At 49.7% G+C, this 22,169-nt stretch overlaps 1 protein-coding gene across 5 annotated transcripts in view; it reads left to right on the top strand.

Annotated features, from left to right (window-relative positions):
• The window catches only part of FBLIM1 (filamin binding LIM protein 1), a 33,960-nt gene extending 19,311 nt beyond the window's left edge, over positions 1-14,649 (top strand). For all 5 annotated transcript variants that reach the window (XM_077474743.1, XM_077474742.1, XM_077474747.1 and 2 more), the window contains exons 3-8: positions 3,320-3,531; positions 3,617-3,743; positions 5,189-5,358; positions 10,099-10,277; positions 12,426-12,543; positions 12,953-14,649. In XM_077474743.1, the coding sequence (XP_077330869.1) occupies positions 3,320-3,531; positions 3,617-3,743; positions 5,189-5,358; positions 10,099-10,277; positions 12,426-12,543; positions 12,953-13,063 (917 nt within the window). In that variant the 3' untranslated portion in view covers positions 13,064-14,649. The remainder of the gene's footprint in view (positions 1-3,319; positions 3,532-3,616; positions 3,744-5,188; positions 5,359-10,098; positions 10,278-12,425; positions 12,544-12,952) is intronic.
• The last annotated feature ends 7,520 nt before the right edge of the window (positions 14,650-22,169 follow it).

Here is a 22,169-nt window from a genome sequence, read left to right as displayed (position 1 = left end):
ATATATCATCCCATATAATGTACACAGCTATATATATCATCCCATATAATGTACACAGCTATATATATCATCCCATATAATGTACACAGCTATATATATCATCCCATATAATATACGCAGCTATATATAAATATATATATATATATATATATATATATATCATTCCATAAAATGTACAGCTATATATATAACCCCTATATAATGTCCACAGCTATCTGTTATCTCTTATACTCGGTATCTCCCCCTATGGGTGATTTGGGGGTATTTGCTGTAAATCTCTGAGTCGGTGATGTGGAATCTTCCCCTCACATTCCTTTATCTTATCAGATGTCTCACCCCATTCATCAAATTCCACAATCCAGATAAGAAATGATACCTTTCCTCATCCCTCCATAATCCCCAACCTACCCCCAGAAATACACCCCATCCCTACTACCTACCCTTCTCCCCGAAACACCCAGCGACCCTACCCCCCTTCCCAAAACACCCATCTTCCCTACTCCCCCAAAACACCCATCTTCCCTACCCGCCCCCCTCCCAAAACACCCACCTTCCCTACTCCCCCCCCCTCCCAAAACACCCACCTTCCCTACTCCCCCCCAAAACACCCACCTTCCCTACCCCCCTCCTCCCAAAAAAACACCCACCTTCCCTACTCCCCCCCCTCCTCCCAAAACACCCACCTTCCCTACTCCCCCCCCTCCTCCCAAAACACCCACCTTCCCTGCTCCCCCCCTCCTCCCAAAACACCCACCTTCCCTACCCCTCTCCTCCCAAAACACCCACCTTCCCTACCCCTCTCCTCCCAAAACACCCACCTTCCCTACCCCTCTCCTCCCAGAACACCCACCTTCCCTACTCCCCCCCGCCCGAAATACACACCTTCCCTACTCCCCCCCTCCTCCCAAAACACCCACCTTCCCTACTCCCCCCCCTCCTCCCAAAACACCCACCTTCCCTACCTCCCCTCCTCCCAAAACACCCACCTTCTCTACTCTCCCCCCCCCCCCCCGAAAGCCCGAAATACGCACCTTCCCTACTCCCCCCTCCTCCCAAAACACCCACCTTCCCCACTCATCACCCCCCCGGAATACGCACCTTCCCTACTCCCCCCCTCCCAAAAACACCCACCTTCCCTACTCCCCCCCCTCCTCCCAAAACACCCACTTTCCCTGCTCCCCCCAAAACACCCACCTTCCCTACCCCCCCTCCTCCCAAAACACCCACCTTCCCTACTCCCCCCCGCCCGAAATACACACCTTCCCTACTCCCCCCCTCCTCCCAAAACACCCACCTTCCCATACCCCTCTCCTCCCAAAACACCCACCTTCCCTACTCCCCCCCGCCCGAAATACACACCTTCCCTACTCCCCCCCTCCTCCCAAAACACCCACCTTCCCTACCTCCCCTCCTCCCAAAAAAACACCCACCTTCCCTACTCCCGCCCTCCTCCCAAAACACCCACCTTCTCTACCTCCCCTCCTCCCAAAAAAACACCCACCTTCCCTACCCCCCTCCTCCCAAAACACCCACCTTCCCTACCCCCCCCTCCTCCCGAAACACCCACCTTCCCTACCCCCCCCTCCTCCCGAAACACCCACCTTCCCTACCCCCCCTCCTCCCGAAACACCCACCTTCCCTACTCCCCCCCTCCTCCCAAAACACCCACCTTCCCATACCCCTCTCCTCCCAAAACACCCACCTTCCCTACTCCCCCCCGCCCGAAATACACACCTTCCCTACTCCCCCCCTCCTCCCAAAACACCCACCTTCCCTACCTCCCCTCCTCCCAAAAAAACACCCACCTTCCCTACTCCCGCCCTCCTCCCAAAACACCCACCTTCCCTACTCTTCCCCCCCCCCCCGAAAGCCCGAAATACGCACCTTCCCTACTCCCCCCTCCTCCCAAAACACCCACCTTCCCTACTCTCCCCCCAAAACACCCACCTTCCCCACTCACCACCCCCCCGAAATACGCACCTTCCCTACTCCCCCCCCCTCCCAAAACACCTACCTTCCCTACTCTCCCCCCAAAACACCCACCTTCCCCACTCATCACCCCCCCGAAATACGCACCTTCCCTACTCCCCCCCTCCCAAAAACACCCACCTTCCCTACTCCACCCCCTCCTCCCAAAAGACCCACCTTCCCTACCCCCCCTCCTCCCGAAACACCCACCTTCCCTACTCCCCCCCTCCTCCCAAAATACCCACCTTCCCAGAAACACCCCACTATCCTCTATTCCCCATCCTTCTACCCAAAATATTTACCATTTCCTACCCCCCTTCCCCGAAACACCCCAATAACCCCCCCCCCCCACTCTCCTTGAAACGTCCACCTTCCCTACTTCCCCCCCTCCTCCTGAAACACCCACCTTTCCCCCCCCCCCTTTCCCAAAACAACCAACTTTCCTACTTCCCCCCCTCCCCCGAAACGCCTCACTAACCCCTATTTCCCACTCTTCTACCCAAAATATTTACCATTTCCTATGCCCCCTTACCTAAAACACCCATCCAATCCCTATCTCCCCTTCCCCCAAAACACCCCACTATCCCTACCCTCCTCCCTCGAAAACCCACCTTCCCTTCCCCCCCCCTCTCTTTCCCTGAAACATCCACCTCCCCCCCCCCCTCCCTGAAACACCCACCTTACCATTCCCCCTCCCCCCCAAAACACTCACCTTCCCTACCCCCCCGCCCCCTTTACTGAAACACCCACCTTCTCATTTTGCTTCCTGATCACTAATCACCCTTCCCCTAAACCCCCACGCCCCCCTCCCCCACATCCTATGGGTCTGATGAGGTGATATTCGGATGGGCTCTTCTCTGACTTCAGATGTAAAACACGTAGATTGGGGAGATTGGGGAGATTGCACAAGAGGTTCTTCAGAGATTTGAAGAGGAATTTGCGATGTTGACACAAGATAGACGAGTGACCCGTCAGCGATTTCCCGAGATTCCTCTTCACAATGTGTGGGAGGGGCCAGACCTGGCCATACACCAGAAGAGTTTCCAGTGAACGTTCGTACCAACATTCTTTGTACATTCGATGACTGGATGAACGTCCTTCAAAGTTTAGTTGACTTTTAACATTCGATTCTGGAAGGTAGACAAACAATTCTCCACCTTCTCCTTCCAATCTTCTCACCACCGTGGTGGAAAACGATGGTTGACTTGGCCCCCCCCCCCGCTAAGGATTAGAAAATTGAACGAATGTTCTTAAAATGGAAAATGTAGAACTAAAGCATTAGTGTATGGCGAGCTTCAGGTCTCTTCTCTTCTCTATGGATACATTGTATTTCTTCTCTCCTTCTTCTCAGGTCTGCCGTCCTTTACTCCCACCTTCTTGGATGAGATGCCCCCCGAAGACGATTGTCTGAGCCCCGATCTCCCGCCACCCCCGCCCCCACCACCAGTTCATACCAAGACCCCAATCCGCTTCCTGGACCCGGCCCCTCCCCCTCCTCCTCCCCCGGACTCCTTAAGTTTAGAGTTGGAGAAGCTGGAATTGGCCTTTCCCACGTCTCAGCAGGTGAAGTCCCATTATTACCCCCCCCCAACCCCCAGAACCCATATATGTAAAACATTGTATTCACCGACACCTCTCCTCCATACAGAAGGCGGCGACACCTCCAGCGTCCAATCCGGTGAAGCCGCAGTTCTTACCGACCACAACCCAGCAGAGGAGAGAAGAGACGGTGCCAGGGAAGCAGAACGGGTACAGCGGGAGGCCGGAGAGCTCAGGTACGCCATGATGGCGCCAAGGACCGAGGCGTGGTGTGAACTGCGGTCAGACGTGGTCATTGCGAAAAGTTCTCCTGGATCTTCTCTTCTGCTCTAGAAGAATCCATTTTATTCCATAAATAAGCCCCACGCTTGTCCTGGAGATAGAGACATTATTATTATTATTATTATACAGGATGTATATTGTTATTATTATTATAATTATACAAGATGTATATTATTATTATAATTATACGGGATGTATATTATTATTATACACTATTTATATATTATTGTTATTATTCAGGATTTACAGTATATTATTATTCAGGATTTATATTATATTATTATTTACTAATAACATAAATACTGAATAATAATAATATAAATCCTGAATAATATTTATTTTATATATATATATATGTATATATATATATATATATATATATATATATATATATATAGTATAATATTATTATAAAAACAGGATTTATATTATTATTATACAATATATATATTAATATTATTATTCAGGATTTATGTTATTAGTAAATAATAATATTATAAATCCTGAATAATAATAAAATAAATATTGTATTATGATAATAATATAAATCCTGAATAATAATAGTTAAATTCTGAATAATAACAATAATATAAATAGTGTATAATAATAATAATAATATAAATCCTGAATAATAATAATATAAATATTTTATAATAATATAAATCCTATATTATTATTCAGGATTTATGTTATTATAAAAACAGGATTTATATTATTAACATAAATCCTGAATAATAATATAGGATTTATTTTCTTATTATACAGTATTTATATTATTATTATTATAATATTATAAATCCTGAATACTAATAATATTGTATTATAATAATATAAATACTGTATAATAATAATATACATCCTGTATTATAATAATAATATAAATCCTGAATACTAATAATATTGTATTATAATACAGGATGTATATTATTATACACTATTTATATTATTACTATTATTTAGGATTTATATTATTATACAATATTAATATTATTATTATTATACAATATTTATATTATTATTATAATACGGGATTTATATTATTACTGTACAGGATTCATATTATTATTATTTAGGATTTATTTTATTCCTGTTATTATTCAGGATTTATATTATTATTACTATAATTATACAGGATTTATATTATTATTATTCAGGATTTATATGTTGCCATTAGTTTGCGCGGCGCTTTACACTATAAAAGGAGATAGTACAGTTACAATACAGTAAAATACAAGAAGGTTAAGGAGAGCCCGGCTTATAACAGATTGGGGTAGAGAGCTCCAGAGGATGGGAGAGGCTTTGGATAAGTCCTAGAGACGACCAATGGGAGGAGGGGACACGGGAGTTAGAGAACAGATCTGGACGTTGTGTCACCTCCTGTCCTGTGCTTTTCCATCAGAGACCTGCGCGTTCTGCCACAAGGCCATCCTCCCCACCGCCGCCGCCATCGAGGCCATGAAGAAGCAATACCACGCCAGCTGCTTCACCTGCCGCAAGTGTCACCGCCTCCTGGCCGGGCAGCTGTACTACCAAAAAGATGGACGGCCCATCTGTGAGCATTGCTATAAGGTACCCAGAACCAGTGTGCAGGGCATGACTAGAAAGGGGACGGGAACCGGTTCTAGGCCTCAGGAAGGGACTTGCATTCCATTTTTAGACTGAGGAGGGGGACTGGCGTTCAATCCTAGACTGAGGAGAGGGACCGGCGTTCAATTCTAGACTGAGGAGAGGGACCGGCGTTCAATTCTAGACTGAGGAGAGGGACCGGCGTTCAATTCTAGACTGAGGAGAGGGACCGGCGTTCAATTCTAGACTGAGGAGAGGGACTGGCGTTCAATTCTAGAGTGAGGAGAGGGACTGGCGTTCAATTCTAGAGTGAGGAGAGGGACTGGCGTTCAATTCTAGAGTGAGGAGAGGGACTGGCGTTCAATTCTAGAGTGAGGAGAGGGACTGGCGTTCAATTCTAGAGTGAGGAGAGGGACTGGCGTTCAATTCTAGAGTGAGGAGAGGGACTGGCGTTCAATTCTAGAGTGAGGAGAGGGACTGGCGTTCAATTCTAGAGTGAGGAGAGGGACTGGCGTTCAATTCTAGAGTGAGGAGAGGGACTGGCGTTCAATTCTAGAGTGAGGAGAGGGACTGGCGTTCAATTCTAGACTGGGGAGGGGGACTGGCGTTCAATTCTAGACTGAGGAGAGGGACCGGCGTTCAATCCTAGACTGGGGAGGGGGACCGGCGTTCAATTCTAGAGTGAGGAGAGGGACTGGCGTTCAATTCTAGAGTGAGGAGAGGGACTGGCGTTCAATTCTAGACTGAGGAGAGGGACCGGTGTTCAATTCTAGACTGAGGAGAGGGACCGGCGTTCAATTCTAGACTGGGGAGGGGGACCGGCGTTCAATTCTAGAGTGAGGAGAGGGACTGGCGTTCAATTCTAGAGTGAGGAGAGGGACTGGCGTTCAATTCTAGAGTGAGGAGAGGGGCTGGCGTTCAATTCTAGACTGGGGAGGGGGACTGGCATTCAATTCTAGACTGGGGAGGGGGACCGGCGTTCAATTCTAGACTGAGGAGAGGGACTGGCGTTCAATTCTAGAGTGAGGAGAGGGACTGGCGTTCAATTCTAGAGTGAGGAGAGGGACTGGCGTTCAATTCTAGAGTGAGGAGAGGGACTGGCGTTCAATTCTAGAGTGAGGAGAGGGACTGGCGTTCAATTCTAGACTGGGGAGGGGGACTGGCGTTCAATTCTAGACTGGGGAGGGGGACTGGCGTTCAATTCTAGACTGGGGAGGGGGACTGGCGTTCAATTCTAGACTGAGGAGAGGGACCGGCGTTCAATTCTAGAGTGAGGAGAGGGACCGGCGTTCAATTCTAGAGTAGGGTGATGGACTGAAGCTTTGTTCGAGACTGGGGAGAGAGACTGATGTTCTGTTCCAAACTAGGAAGTGGAACTGGTGTTCTGGTCTAGACTGGGCAGAGGGACTGAATCCTTGTTCTGGACTGCAGAGATGGACGGTTGTTCTGTTCTATAGGAGTGAGGGACTGGTGTTCACTTCTAGACTGGAGAGTGGGACTGGTCTTCTGTTCTAGACTCGGGTGAAGGATTGGTGTTATGCTTTTGACTGGGGAGTGGGACTAATGTTCTCTTCTAGACTGGGGAGAGGGACTAATGTTCTCTTCTAGACTGGGGAGTGGGACTAATGTTCTCTTCTAGACTGGGGAGAGGGACTGGTGTTCTGCTCTAGACTGGGAAGGGGGACTGGTATTCTGTTCCAGACCAGAGAGTAATTGGCACTGTTTTTGATGGCAGCGAGGGACTAGTGCTCTGTTGTAGACCATAGAGAGGGGCTGGTGTTCTCTTCTAGACTGCTGCAAGAAGATGGCGTTCCAGACCAAAGAGAGCGATTCGTGTGGAGAGTGATTGGTGATCTGGTGTAGACCATGTGGGACAACAGGAGCTCTGTTCTAGACCATAGAGACCAGCACTCTGTTTTAGAATTCTCAGAGTGACAGGTCCTCTGCTCCAGACTTCAAGGAGGGAGTGGCGCTCCGCTCTAGACTACAAGGAGGGAGCGGCGCTCCGCTCTAGACTACAAGGAGGGAGCGGCGCTCCGCTCTAGACTTCAAGGAGGGAGCGGCGCTCCGCTCTAGACTTCAAGGAGGGAGCGGCGCTCCGCTCTAGACTTCAAGGAGGGAGCGGCGCTCCGCTCTAGACTTCAAGGAGGGAGCGGCGCTCCGGTCTAGACTTCAAGGAGGGAGCGGCGCTCCGCTCTAGACTTCAAGGAGGGAGCGGCGCTCCGCTCTAGACTTCAAGGAGGGAGCGGCGCTCCGCTCTAGACTTCAAGGAGTGAGCGGCGCTCCGCTCTAGACTTCCAGGAGGGATGGGGCTCCGCTCTAGACTTCCAGGAGGGAGCGGCGCTCCGGTCTAGACTTCAAGGAGGGAGCGGCGCTCCGGTCTAGACTTCAAGGAGGGAGCGGCGCTCCGGTCTAGACTTCAAGGAGGGAGCGGCGCTCCGCTCTAGACTTCAAGGAGGGAGCGGTGCTCCGCTCTAGACTTCAAGGAGGGAGCGGCGCTCCGCTCTAGACTTCAAGGAGGGAGCGGTGCTCCGCTCTAGACTTCAAGGAGGGAGCGGTGCTCCGGTCTAGACTTCAAGGAGGGATGGGGCTCCGCTCTAGACTTCAAGGAGTGAGAGGTGCTCTGATCTAGACTGTTATGAGGAGATGGCCTTCTGGATTGAAGAGAGTGAGGTTGGTGCTCTCTTGTGGAGTGCGGAGAGAGATTGGCGCTCCGATGTAGACCGTGCGGGACGATTGGCGCTCTGTTCTAGACTGCGGCCGACAAGGAGATCTTCTTTCGAATTATCTGAAAAAGAAGGAATTTAGATTAGAATGTTCCCCATCAGTCTTTGTCGGAGGTTCTCCGCACCGCTTGCATCAGCAGTTTTCCCATGGGATCCCTGGATGATGCGTGAGTGACATCATAGGATGAGGTCACAGTGTGCTGACATGGCAGAATCGGCGCTGAGCGTTTGTTCTAGGTGCCGACCTTGCTGCCTCCTGCGGTGACCTTGGCATTTTGCTGTACAAAGATTTCACTTTCTACTTCCTTCTCATATTTCATATCTCGCGCATTCCCCCCTCCCCCCTCCGTATGAATCTGCTGAGTTCATAAACCTGAACTTGTCTGGATCCCACGCCCTGCGTGTCCCGGAGCCGTTTCCAGGGCCGCCCGCTGCTGAACAGCTGAGACGCGGCACAAGCCGCACATTTATTGTACTTGGCAGCAGAACGGCAAACTCAGCGAATTCCACCCCCAAAACGCATCCAGCGGCGAGGGGCGGAAACGTAGAAACTCGATCATCAGGAAAATAAAAAAAGTTCAAAATCATCTACGTCATCCGGGCGCCGTCACCTGACCTGAGATTAACCCCTTTGTGACCGCCGAGACTGTGCACCGGCGCGCCTTTTTTTTTTTTTACCAAGATCGATATAAACCGCCATATACAGAGGGGGGAATAACGATCGTCTCCCCTGCAGATGGTGTAAGTTTTGCCCACTTACATAGAAATGAAGGTCTATCATTCTTATCAGAGGTGTATTTTATATGATGGAGACAGAAGATCAACCCAAAATCCAGAAAAAATACACAATACAAATGTTATAAATGGAGTTGAGTGAGTAAAATAAGTATTTGACCCCCTTAGTAGTTGGTGGGGAAACCCTTGTTGGTGATCACAGAGGTCAGACGTTTCTTGTAGGTGGTGATGAGGTTTCCACATCTCAGGAGGGATTTTCTCCTCTCTTCTCTACAGATCTTCTCTAAACCCTGAAGGTCTCTTGGCAACTCGAAGTTTCAGCTCCACTCCATACATTTTCTGTAGGATTAAGGTCTGGAGACTGGCTAGGCCACTCCATGACCCTTAATGTGCTTCTTCTTGAGCCCCTCCTTTGTTGCCTCGAAGGTATGTTTTGGGTCATTGTTATGCTGGAAGACCCGTCCATGACCCATCTTCAGTGTTCTGGATGAGGGAAGAAGGTTCTCCTCCAAGATCTTACTATACATCCTTGTGACAGTAATAGGCATGTAACAGGTACTCTTCTTTTATCTGGGGGTCAAGAAGACCTTTAAAAAAAAAAAAAAAAATTGTTTACTTCCACCTCCTAGACAGGAAGTGACATCATGACATCTCTCCGGTCCTGCAGAGTCATAGAGGTGAGCAGAGACGATCTGATCTTTGGTAACCTCTATGACCAGCCACCTCTGGAGCATTTCTCCGGTGTGCCTTCTTCCCCAGCTATCTCTTCTGTAAACTACCCAGTGCCCTGCCCCCCATGTAATGGAGGTGAAGAGATACAGACATGTTTGTAGTCCATATCGGGAGAACAGCCTGGGGTGACAACCATGGCCCCCCTCCATAGACACAGCGGGGGAGTGACGTAGCCACCCAGGGACAGGAAGTGTGTTATTTAGAGGCTTAGCAGGCAAAAAAAAAACAAAAAAAAAGGAAAAAGGAATGCGGCCTCCACACCAAGGACTTGTAAAGCTGCAATGTCTTTCATCGGTTGGTTTGGATAGATTTTGAAGCTTTTATGGAGATTTTAATTATCGGGTTTGGAGGAGGGGACTTAGATTTGGGGCGTGACCCGTGAAAACGTTGAAACAATCTGTATTATTGGGAACGATCGAGGCAGCCAATCACAGAGCTGAGTAATCGTATTATGATTAAATATGGCGGTGTGTGAACATTGGAGGGGGGGATCGGTCCATAATGGCGGGTGATAAATCCGGGGTGTCTCTCTTCCCTCCCCCCCCTGCAGGACACGCTGGAGAAATGCGCCACCTGCCAGACGCTGATCATGCAGCACATAGTGCGTGCCATGGGGAACAGCTACCACCCCGAGTGCTTCAGGTGTGTGGTGTGCCACCGGACGATCGCCGACGAGAGCTTCGCTGTGGACGAATACAACGACGTTCATTGTGCGCAGGATTATTACAGGTACAACCGAGGGGGGGGGGGGGTGGTAAGACCTCGGGGCAACTAGTGAGAAACATTAACGGGAAATCTGCAAGAAATAATTGTACAAATCTGTAATGACTGTCCTTATCGGCTTCTATGAAGAGTTCATGAGAACTGAAGCTCACACTACACACACAGCTGAATGCCTCAGAGGAGGGACACCCTCCCCCCTCCCCTCCCCTCCTAGAACATAAACAGGGCACTTGCTTCCGATTTAGTAAAGTTCTACAAAATACCCGTCATGGGTTCCCCTGTCTTAGACTAAAAGAAGAATATTGGAAGAATGGAGACATTGTATACAGTAGGGATGCGCCGATACTGATCCTGGTATCAGTGCCGATACCAAGCATTAGCGGGAGTAGCTGTACTTGAATCAAATGCTCCCGATACCGATACTTTGTGGTGCGATTTGCATCAATAGAAAAAATAAAATAAAAATCGTGCTGCAAAGAATCGCATGCAATCTCCCCCACTTCTCCTGTGTGTATAGAAAGGGAAAAGCGCCATCTAGTGGGCAGTTTATTAAAAATGTTAGAACCTGCAGTACATATCTGGCCACATGCAAAATCTTCATAGGTGTCCCGGGCCCGCCGATGAGAGCAAAGCATAGCCGCTGGAGGTGCGTACAGGGCTGGAGGAGATGTAGATCCGCCCCCCCCCCCCCCCCCAGCTGACATCACTTCCACCCTATACCCACAGGGTCCTGGAACTTTCCCTCCAGTATCTGTGATTTGCTATCATTGGCGGGACTGGGACATCTATGAAGATTTTGCATGTGGCCAGATATGTAGTGTGAGTTCTAATATTTTTAATAAACTGCCCACTAGATGGCGCTTTTCCCTTTCTATACACACCCACAGGGGAAATCGCATGCATTCCTTGCAGTGCGATTTGTGTGATCAGTGCAACCCTAGATTACATTATTAGTTTATATAAAGTAGAAATTCAAAACTCAGGCAAGAGACAATAAAGATGATCATATGTTGTATTCAGCCCTTAATGAACAAAGAGGAAGCTGTAGACTTCCCTGCATGCAACATTCCTCGCCTGAGGTTGCTGTGAGTTGGAATAAGTGGTGCAAGAGTGGGGGAGTGGGGCATGGAATAGGTGGTGCAGGGGTGGGGGAGTGGTGCATAGACTGGGTGGGGGAGATGGGCATGGAATGGGTGGTGCAGGGGTGGGGCATGAAATAGGTGGTGCAGGGGTGGGGCATGAAATAGGTGGTGCAGGGGTGTGGGAGGTGGGCATGGAATGGTTGGTGCAGGGGTAGGGAATGTGGGCATGGAATGGATGGTGCAGGGGTGTGAGAGGTGGGCATGGAAAGGGTGGGGAAAGTGGGCTTGGAATGGGTGGTGCAGTGGTGGGGGAGTGGGGCATGTAATGAGTGGTGCAGGGGTAGGGGAATGGGGCATGGAATAGGTGGTGCAGGGGTGGGGGCTTGGTGTATGGAATGGGTGGGGGAGTGGGGCATTGAATGGGTGGTGCAGGGGTGGGGAAGTGGGGCATGGAATGGGTGGTGCATGGAATGGGTGGGGGAGGTGGGCATGGAATGGGTGGTGCATGGAATGGGTGGGGGAGGTGGGCATGGAATGGGTCGTGCAGGAGTGGGGGAGAGGGGCATGGAAAGGGTGGTACACGGCTGTGGGAGTCGGGCATGGAATGGGTGGCGCAGGGGTGGGGAAGGTGGTGCAGGGGTGGGAGAGGTGGGCAGGGAATGGGTGGTGCAGGGGTGGGAGAGGTGGGCAGGGAATGGGTGGTGCAGGGGTGGGAGAGGTGGGCATGAAATGGGTGGTGTAGGGGTGGGAGAGGTGGGCATGGAATGGGTGGTGCGGGTGTGGGGGAGGTGGGCATGGAATGGGTGGTGCGGGTGTGGGGGAGGTGGGCATGGAATGGGTGGTGCGGGTGTGGGGGAGGTGGGCATGGAATGGGTGGTGCGGGTGTGGGGGAGGTGGGCATGTAATGACTGGTGCAGGGGTGCGGAAGATAGGCATGGAATGTGTGGTGCAGGGGTGGGAGAGGAGGGCATGGAATCACTAGTGGGGGAGGGGGGTTGTGTAATGTGGCCCTGAGGTGATGGCATTCCCGGCACAGCACAGTGAACTTTATCTCTTCTGTGATATCCTGCAGGAAATACGCCCCGATCTGTAATGTGTGTGAGGAGCCGATCATCCCCAGGGACGGGCAGGACTCCTATAAGATCGAATGTATCGGGCGGAACTTCCATGAGAATTGCTATCGCTGTGAGGTAAGTGAGACTGTGAGGTTCCATATCAATGGAGATGTGACATTGAAGGTTTTTTTTGGATTTAAAGGGACTGATTTAAAAAAAAATAATAATTTGCATAGCGATTCGCCCACTAAAAAGTTGCATGTACATTCATTATTTTGCCCTGTTCACATAGAACGAATGTTAACAGGCCTGGATTCTCTGCTGTTCGAAAATAAACCATTAGTGTAAAATAGAAAATTCTGAATTTTGCCTCTAGATGGAGCCAAATATTATAGCAAATTACTGTGATACTTGGCTCCATCTAGAGGCCAAATGCAGTATTTTCTATTTGACACTAATGGTTTATTTTCGAACGGCTGAGAATCCAGGCCTATTTTGTTCTATGTGAATCCCGGCCTGTGACCCGCCTTCTTGTGTCTTTCAGAAATGTCGGGTGCTCCTGTCCCTGGAGCCGACGGAGAGCGGCTGCTACCCCCTGGACGGTCACATCCTCTGCAAGTCGTGTCACCTGTCCTGGAAGGACGAGCTGTCCTAGATCTGGAACCTGCCCAGCCGCCCCTCCCCCCCCCCCGCCCCACAACTCGGTCAGTGAAAAAAATCCCTCCAAAACTCCAAAGAATACCCAATGAACTTCCACCAACTATGGCGGCAAGTCTGGAAGTGACACCAAATCGTTTCACCGACCAACGCGGGGGGAGGAGCCAGGAGGGACAAGGACAAGAAATAAAAGGAATGTACCCCATAGTGGAACCGAGCTCCGCCCTCATCCACAGCACCTTATATACCCAACAAACTCTCCGAATGGACCGCCCCTTTCTGATCTGTCCAATCACATCCATACAAAGAGGTGGACAATGAACTTACCTGAGAAAGTGGGCGGAGTCTGCACTCCATCTATTATCCGCCATCATCTCTGTTATTTGTATTATTGTGCTTCATTATTCCACGAATCATGTATTGCACCCAATGGAATCAGCCAGTCAGAGACGCCTCCGTTCCTGAGATAACCCCCCCCCCCCCCCCCCAGAGCTTGTGTCTCTGCCCCTCCCACAATGGGGAGATTTCCTGCAGTAGTTTGTGTCTCTGCCCCTCCCACAATGGGGAGATTTCCCCCAGTAGTTTGTGTCTCTGCCCCTCCCACAATGGGGAGATTTCCCTGCAGTAGTTTGTGTCTCTGCCCCTTCCACAATGGGGAGATTTCCTGCAGTAGTTTGTGTCTCTGCCCCTTCCACAATGGGGAGATTTCCCTGCAGTAGTTTGTGTCTCTGCCCCTCCCACAATGGGGAGATTTCCCTGCAGTAGTTTGTGTCTCTGCTCCTCCCACAATGGGGAGATTTCCTGCAGTAGTTTGTGTCTCTGCCCCTCCCACAATGGGGAGATTTCCTGCAGTAGTTTGTGTCTCTGCCCCTCCCACAATGGGGAGATTTCCCTGCAGTAGTTTGTGTCTCTGCCCCTCCCACAATGGGGAGATTTCCCCCAGTAGTTTGTGTCTCTGCCACTCCCACAATGGAGAGATTTCCTGCAGTAGATTGTGTCTCTGCCCCTCCCACAATGGAGAGATTCCCCCCCCAGTAGTTTGTGTCTCTGCCCCTCCCACAATGGGGAGATCTCCCTCCAGTAGTTTGTGTCTCTGCCCCTCCCACAATGGGGAGATCTCCCTCCAGTAGTTTGTGTCTCTGCCCCTCCCACAATGGGGAGATTTCCCCCAGTAGTTTGTGTCTCCACACATTTTTTATGGGGGGAGGGTTCCTATTTGTTAGGACAGGAAGTGATGGGAAATCTCTCCATTGGGGACACATTAGTGGGGAGGAGTTAGACCCTCTGACAGTGTTTATTGATGTCTTTGCCCTTCTGTCCTGGACACCACCTGTAGTGTAGTTTCTTGCACGGTGTCACAGGGACAGGAAGTGAGGGAAAACTCCTTCCTGGGGCCCCAGACAAAAATGTTTGCTTCGCCCCACAACATCGGAAAAAAAACTTGAATTTGGTGGAGAGCGGAGTTGTGCTTTAAGATAGACAAGGCTGACCATGTGACTACATGATATCGAAGTGTTTCTATCACATTGATGTGTGTCTGATTGTTGTGTGTATTGTGCTGAGAATACAATCGTATCTCACAGATCTCCCGGGTGACTCGTCTCTCTCTGACCTCATGGAAAATGTGCGCCGAGTGTCACAAGAGCGCTCTCCGCAGGAATGTCTGATAGGAGCGCTGCCAGGGGACGCCAGGACATTCCACCCCGATAAACCTCCACACAGGACATAGAGAGCATCCGCAGAGTACTCACAGTGCTTCACTTTTTACACATTTTATGTTACAGCCGTATTCCACAAAACTCTCCACAAATGTAATGACAACGTGACAGAAGATTGTTTGAAATCTTTGCAAATGTTTTAAATACAAAAAAGGGAAAAAATCCCATTTACAGAAGTATCAGAGACTCTGCCCACCACAGTCTCCTCCCACCACAGACTCCTCCAATGTACATAAGTATCACAGACTCCTCCCATGCACAGAAGTATCACAGGCCCCTTCCACGTACATAAGTATCACAGGCCCCTCCCACGTACATAAGTATCACAGGCCCCTCCCACGTACATAAGTATCACAGGCCCCTCCCACGTACATAAGTATCACAGGCCCCTCCCACGTACATAAGTATCACAGGCCCCTCCCACGTACATAAGTATCACAGGCTCCTCCCACGCACAGAAGTATCACAGGCTCCTCCCATGTACACAAGTATCACAGGCCCCTCCCATGCACAGAAGTATCACAGGCTTCTCCCATGCACAGAATTATCACAGGCTCCTCCCATGCACAGAGGTATCACAGGCCCCTCCCATGTACAGAAGTATCACAGGCTCCTCCCATGTACACAAGTATCACAGGCCCCTCCCATGCACAGAAGTATCACAGGCCCCTCCCATGCACAGAAGTATCACAGGCCCCTCCCATGCACAGAAGTATCACAGGCTTCTCCCATGCACAGAATTATCACAGGCTCCTCCCATGCACAGAGGTATCACAGGCCCCTCCCATGTACAGAAGTATCACAGGCTCCTCCCATGTACACAAGTATCACAGGCCCCTCCCATGCACAGAAGTATCACAGGCCCCTCCCATGCACAGAAGTATCACAGGCTTCTCCCATGCACAGAATTATCACAGGCTCCTCCCATGCACAGAGGTATGACAGGCCCCTCCCATGTACAGAAGTATCACGGGCTCCTCCCATGTACAGAAGTATCACAGACTCCTCCCATGTACAGAAGTATCACAGGCTCCTCCCATGTACAGAAGTATCACAGGCTCCTCCCATGTACACAAGTATCACAGACTCCTCCCATGCACATAATTATCACAGGCCCCTCCCATGCATAGAAGTATCACAGGTTCCTCCCATGCACAGAGGTATCACAGACTCCTCCCATGTACAGAAGTATCACAGGCTCCTCCCATCACAGGCTCCTCCCATGTACAGAAGTATCACAGACTCCTCCCATGTACAGAAGTATCACAGGCTCCTCCCATGTACACAAGTATCACAGACTCCTCCCATGCACAGAGGTATCACAGGCCCCTCCCATGCACAGAAGTATCACAGGCTCCTCCCATGTACATAAGTATCACAGGCTCCTCCCGTGTACAGAAGTATCACAGACTCCTCCCATGTACAGAAGTATCACAGGCTCCTCCCATCACAGGCTCCTCCCATGTACATAAGTATCACAGACTCCTCCCATGTACATAAGTATCACAGGCTCCTCCCATGTACATAAGTATCACAGGCTCCTCCCATCACAGGCTCCTCCCATGTACAGAAGTATCACAGGCTCCTCCCATCACAGGCTCCTCCCATGTACAGAAGTATCACAGGCTCCTCCCATGTACATAAGTATCACAGAGCAATAGAAAAAGGAAAAGCACTCACAAAGCCCCACATCCGTATACATCAAGGGGAACATAGGGGAAGGATACCAATTAGGTACACACAGGTCGGACTTTTAAGGCATGGAAACAAATGAGAAGATAGCAAAAATATATTGTTTATTGAAAAAAATACATAGTATCGTAACAGTGTTCAAAGAAAAGTAATAATAATTTAGATACAATTTGTACATTGAGCCCTTATGCGTCACGTGAGTGACTTGTATGGCGCTACCTATGAGAACTGAATCGCTTCAGGGCGCTTTCTTGCCACCAGAGTCCATCTGTGGCTTTGCGTGGTCCTTTACCCCGTAAAGTCCTGACACGCTTACAAACACATACAACATTGACATACACATATTAAGGCCAATTTTTTTTTTAATAACAAGGTCTAATTAACATACCTCTATGTCTTTGTAGTGTGGGAGGAAACCTACGCAGGCACAGGGAGACCATGCAAACTCCATGCAGATAGTGTCGTGGTTGGGATTTGAACCAACGACCCTATTGCTGCTAGGTGAAAGTGCTAACACTCTACACCACTGTGCTGCCCCCGTCTACGCGTTTCACAAGGCTTCCTCAGGACTTGGAAAAAGGTTCAAATGCATAACAAGAAAGAGCAGGATAAATCTCACTGTCTTCAGATGGGCTTCGCCTCAAGTACAAATATCACAACGACATTCTACCTGGCCCTGCTATGAGCAACTTGAAACGAGTTGTTACTGAATGTGTAGTGTGCTGTTGACCCCACTACAGTTTGGCAATCCCCATATATTTGGATCTGTTCTGGTCGTTGTGATATTTGTACTTAAGGAGTAGCCCATCTGAAGACAGTGAGATTTATCCTGCTCTTTCTTGTTACGTCTTTGAACCTTTTTCCGTGTCCTGAGGAAGCCTTACGGCGAAACACGTAGACGCGAAGCATAAGGGCTCAATATACAAATTGTACCATTCTATATGATTTTTACTTTTCTTTGAACACTGTTACGATACTATGTATTTTTTTCAATAATTTTTTTTTTTTTTTCCGCTATCTTCTCATTTGTTTCCATGGCTTAAAAGTCCGACCTGTGTGTACCTAATTGGTATCCTTCCCCTATGTTCCCCTTGATGTATACGGATGTGGGGCTTTGTGAGTGCTTTTCCTTTTTCTATTGCTCTGTGATACCTATGTACATGGGAGGAGCCTGTGATGGGATGGGTCTGTGATACTTATGTACATGGGAGGAGCCTGTGATGGGATGGGTCTGTGATACTTATGTACATGGGAGGAGCCTGTGATGGGAGGAGCCTGTGATACTTATGTACATGGGAGGAGCCTGTGATACTTATGTACATGGGAGGAGCCTGTGATGGGAGGGGTCTGTGATACCTATGTACATGGGAGGAGCCTGTGATGGGAGGAGTCTGTAATACCTATGTACATGGGAGGAGCCAGCGATGGGAGGGGTCTGTGATACTTATGTACATGGGAGGAGCCTGTGCTGGGAGGAGTCTGTGATACTTATGTACATGGGAGTAGCCTATGATGGGAGGGGTCTGTGATACCTATGTACATGGGAGGAGCCTGTGATGGGAGGGGTCTGTGATACGTATGTACATGGGAGGAGCCTGTGATGGGAGGGGTCTGTGATACTTATGTACATGGGAGGAGTCTGTGATACTTATGTACATGGGAGGAGCCTGTGATGGGAGGAGCCTGTGATACTTATGTACATGGGAGGAGCCTGTGATGGGAGGAGCCTGTGATACTTATGTACATGGGAGGAGCCTGTGATACTTATGTACATGGGAGGAGCCTGTGATGGGAGGGGTCTGTGATACCTATGTACATGGGAGGAGTCTGTGATACCTATGTACATGGGAGGAGCCTGTGATGGGAGGAGTCTGTGATACCTATGTACATGGGAGGAGCCTGTGATGGGAGGAGTCTGTAATACCTATGTACATGGGTGTAGCTTGTGATGGGAGGGATCTGTGATACTTATGTACATGGGAGGAGCCTGTGATATCTATGTACATGGGAGGAGCCTGTGATGGGAGGAGTCTGTAATACCTATGTACATGGGAGGAGCCAGCGATGGGAGGGGTCTGTGATACTTATGTACATGGGAGTAGCCTATGATGGGAGGGGTCTGTGATACCTATGTACATGGGAGGAGCCTGTGATGGGAGGGGTCTGTGATACTTATGTACATGGGAGGAGCCTGTGATGGGAGGAGTCTGTGATACTTACGTACATGGGAGGAGCCTGTGATGATTATGTAAATGGAATTTGTTCCTTTTTTTAATTTTTAATCAATTTGCAAAGATTTCCCGCAATATAAAATAAAATAATGAATTGAGTCCATTTCGGAATGAGGCTGTAACCTAACAAAATGTGGAAAAAGTGAAGCGCTGTGAATACTTTCCGGACGCTCTGTATAAAGCAGCCGCGTGTGACTTTTTGTGCCTGGCTTATAAAAGGGGTTATTATTATTATTATTATTATTCGGGATTATTAGAGCGCCAACACTTTGTGCAGCACTTTACAATATAAAAGGAGAGAACACAATTACAATACAATAGAATACAAGTGGGTGAGGGGGAGGGGGGGGGCGGCTCATAAGAGCTTACAATTAAACTGGGAGGGGCTAGTGGCACAAAAGGTAATAACTGTGAGCTGATGGAAGAATTAAAAGTTCAGTTGTTGGGTGGGGGTGGGGATCGTTTTGCCTAAAGAGATTATTTTTTAGGGATCGCCTAAAGGCAGCCAGAGTAGGAGGAAGTCGGACAGATTGGGGTAGGGAGTTCCAGAGGATGGGAGGTGGAGAGGGGGAGGTCTTGGGAGGAGCGGTGAGGACGGGCGGATATTTAGAGACAAGATGGGTGGTGTATCTCAGGGCAGAGTTGGGAATGGCTTTGTATGTGGTCAGTATTTTGAATTTCATTTGATGGGCAATCAGAAGCCAGTGGAGGGATCAGTAGAGAGGGTATTATCTGTCCTTCAAACTTCAGAGGAGCCAAACTGTGGTCAGTGGGAGAAGAAAATGTTCTGGCATTGGTGGAAGTTAACAATGCCCCATCATTGGTGTCGGTGGGAGGAATAGTGCCCCATCATTGGTGTCGGTGGGAGGAATAGTGCCCCATCATTGGTGTCGGTGGGAGGAATAGTGCCCCATCATTGGGGTCGGTGGGAGGAATAGTGCCCCATCATTGGTGTCGGTGGGAGGAATAGTGCCCCATCATTGGTGTCAGTGGGAGGAATAGTGCCCCATCATTGGTGTCAGTGGGGGAGGAATAGTGCCCCATCATTGGTGTCAGTGGGGGAGGAATAGTGCCCCATCATTGGTGTCAGTGGGAGGAATAGTGCCCCATCATTGGTGTCAGTGGGGGGGAATAGTGCCCCATCATTGGTGTCAGTGGGGGGGGGGAATAGTGCCCCATCATTGGTGTCGGTGGGAGGAATAGTGCCCCATCATTGGGGTCGGTGGGAGGAATAGTGCCCCATCATTGGTGTCGGTGGGAGGAATAGTGCCCCATCATTGGTGTCAGTGGGAGGAATAGTGCCCCATCATTGGTGTCAGTGGGGGGGAATAGTGCCCCATCATTGGTGTCAGTGGGGGAGGAATAGTGCCCCATCATTGGTGTCAGTGGGAGGAATAGTGCCCCATCATTGGTGTCAGTGGGGGGGAATAGTGCCCCATCATTGGTGTCAGTGGGAGGAATAGTGCCCCATCATTGGTGTCAGTGGAAGGAATAGTGCCCCATCATTGGTGTCAGTGGGAGGAATAGTGCCCCATCATTGGTGTCAGTGGGGGGGGGGAATAGTGCCCCATCATTGGTGTCGGTGGGAGGAATAGTGCCCCATCATTGGTGTCAGCAGGAGGAATAGTGCCCCATCATTGGTGTCAGCAGGAGGAATAGTGCCCCATCATTGGTGTCAGTGGGAGGAATAGTGACCCATCATTGGTGTCAGCGGGAGGAATAGTGACCCATCATTGGTGTCAGTGGGGGGGGAATAGTGCCCCATCATTGGTGTCAGTGGGGGGGGGAATAGTGCCCCATCATTGGTGTCAGTGGGAGGAATAGTGCCCCATCATTGGTGTCAGTGGGGGAATAGTGCCCCATCATTGGTGTCAGCGGGAGGAATAGTGACCCATCATTGGTGTCAGTGGGAGGAATAGTGCCCCATCATTGGTGTCAGTGGGAGGAATAATGCCCCATCATTGGTGTCAGTGGGGGGAATAATGCCCCAAGGGATGAATAAAAGCAAGCAAAAGGTCTGGATCTGGCCCTTGGATCATTGCTCTAGGACAGGGTTAGGGAATGAACAGCGATCGGTTCCCTCTTCCATCCTAATGATATAAAAAAATAGGTTTTGGCGGGGGATGGGCTCGGAGATTTTGGAGTCGATTTACTAAAACTGGAAAGTGTAAAATCTGGTGCGGCTGTGCCTGGGAGCCAATCAGCTTCCAGGATTTTTTATTTTCTTTTGTCGAAGCTTAACTGAACAAGCTGAAGTGAGAAGCCTATTGGCTGCCATGTAGAGCGGCGCCGGAGGGGGGTGAGCGCCGCGGCATTCTCCCATGAGCCTCTCCGACAAACAAGACGTATCCAATTCTAGGAATTCTGAGCACTGTACACGTTCCAATGTCACGGTCATGAAAAGGCGAGTCGCACTCCCAGCAGCACAGTGTGTGCTCTGTAGGAAATCACAAGCGTTGTGCCCTTATTCAGCCACAAGATGGCGATAAAAAAATATATATAGTGCAGAGCTACTGAAAATAAAGGACAATTTTCTCTACGGCGCTATCACTTGTGGCCACAAGGTGGCGGTGAAGAGCGGAGCAGAAGCCCATATTTCTATCATTATTGGCCACAAGGTGGCGATGTCGCACCGAGTCTAATGTTTGGCTCTCGCCTACTTTCTAGAATGTGAGTCATGTGACCAGCGTTATATAACTGCTTGTGACCTATATTCATCATTAGTGCAGCTCACAGACCCATTAGGGGGCATTTCCAGCTTTATTTAGAATGAACACTCCAATGACATGTATACATAGAATTAGGAAGAAGAGAGGGGGGAGGGGGAGGGAGAACTGGAAGTTGTCCAAAAAAATAAATATAAGTCTGGCCTGTTCTGGTATTGGGGGGGGGATGGGTATTTATTAAGCCCTTGTGTGCCCGGCCCTGGCATCTTTTTAACAGGTTCTTTATACCCGGTGGCGGGCAGCAGCGGTCACATGATCCCAAGCCGGTCCCATTGGCTCCCAATCATTAGTTGTCTCTGGCAGCTCGGGTCGCGGTGCAGAGAGAAAGCTCTGCCGCCCACGGGCACACTTACCGCCCCCCTCTTTGCTGATGCCCCTATGTGGCACATGGGCAGCAAGAGGTTAGAAGTGGTTGTGGGGGGTGGGCAGGAGGTACGGCCGCCCAGGGCGCAACTGTAGGGGAAGGGCGCCCTCTCACTACACGCCAACTACAGCTCAGTGGTTAGCAGTGGGGTGGGGGGGGGGTTCTGTTTCATGTCTGAGCTCAGGGCTGCTAAGGCAGTACAGCCAGCCCTCCCGTACTGGGCCCGGGCCCCATCAGTTCAAAAGGGGGGGGGGGGCCCAATCACCTGCTGAGTAGAAGGGCCGGCTGTATTGTCTTTTTTGGGAACCAGTGACACAAATACAGTAATCAGTGCTAAAAATATGCACTGTCACTGTACTAATGACAGGGAAGG

The sequence above is a fragment of the Lithobates pipiens genome, unplaced genomic scaffold (genome assembly GCF_037356315.1).
Source record: "Lithobates pipiens isolate NorthernLeopardFrog02 unplaced genomic scaffold, aLitPip1_a1.2 Scaffold_126, whole genome shotgun sequence".
Lineage (NCBI taxonomy): Eukaryota > Metazoa > Chordata > Amphibia > Anura > Ranidae > Lithobates > Lithobates pipiens.
Note: the sequence above shows the minus strand (reverse complement) of the source record. Positions and strands in the feature narration are given on the sequence as shown.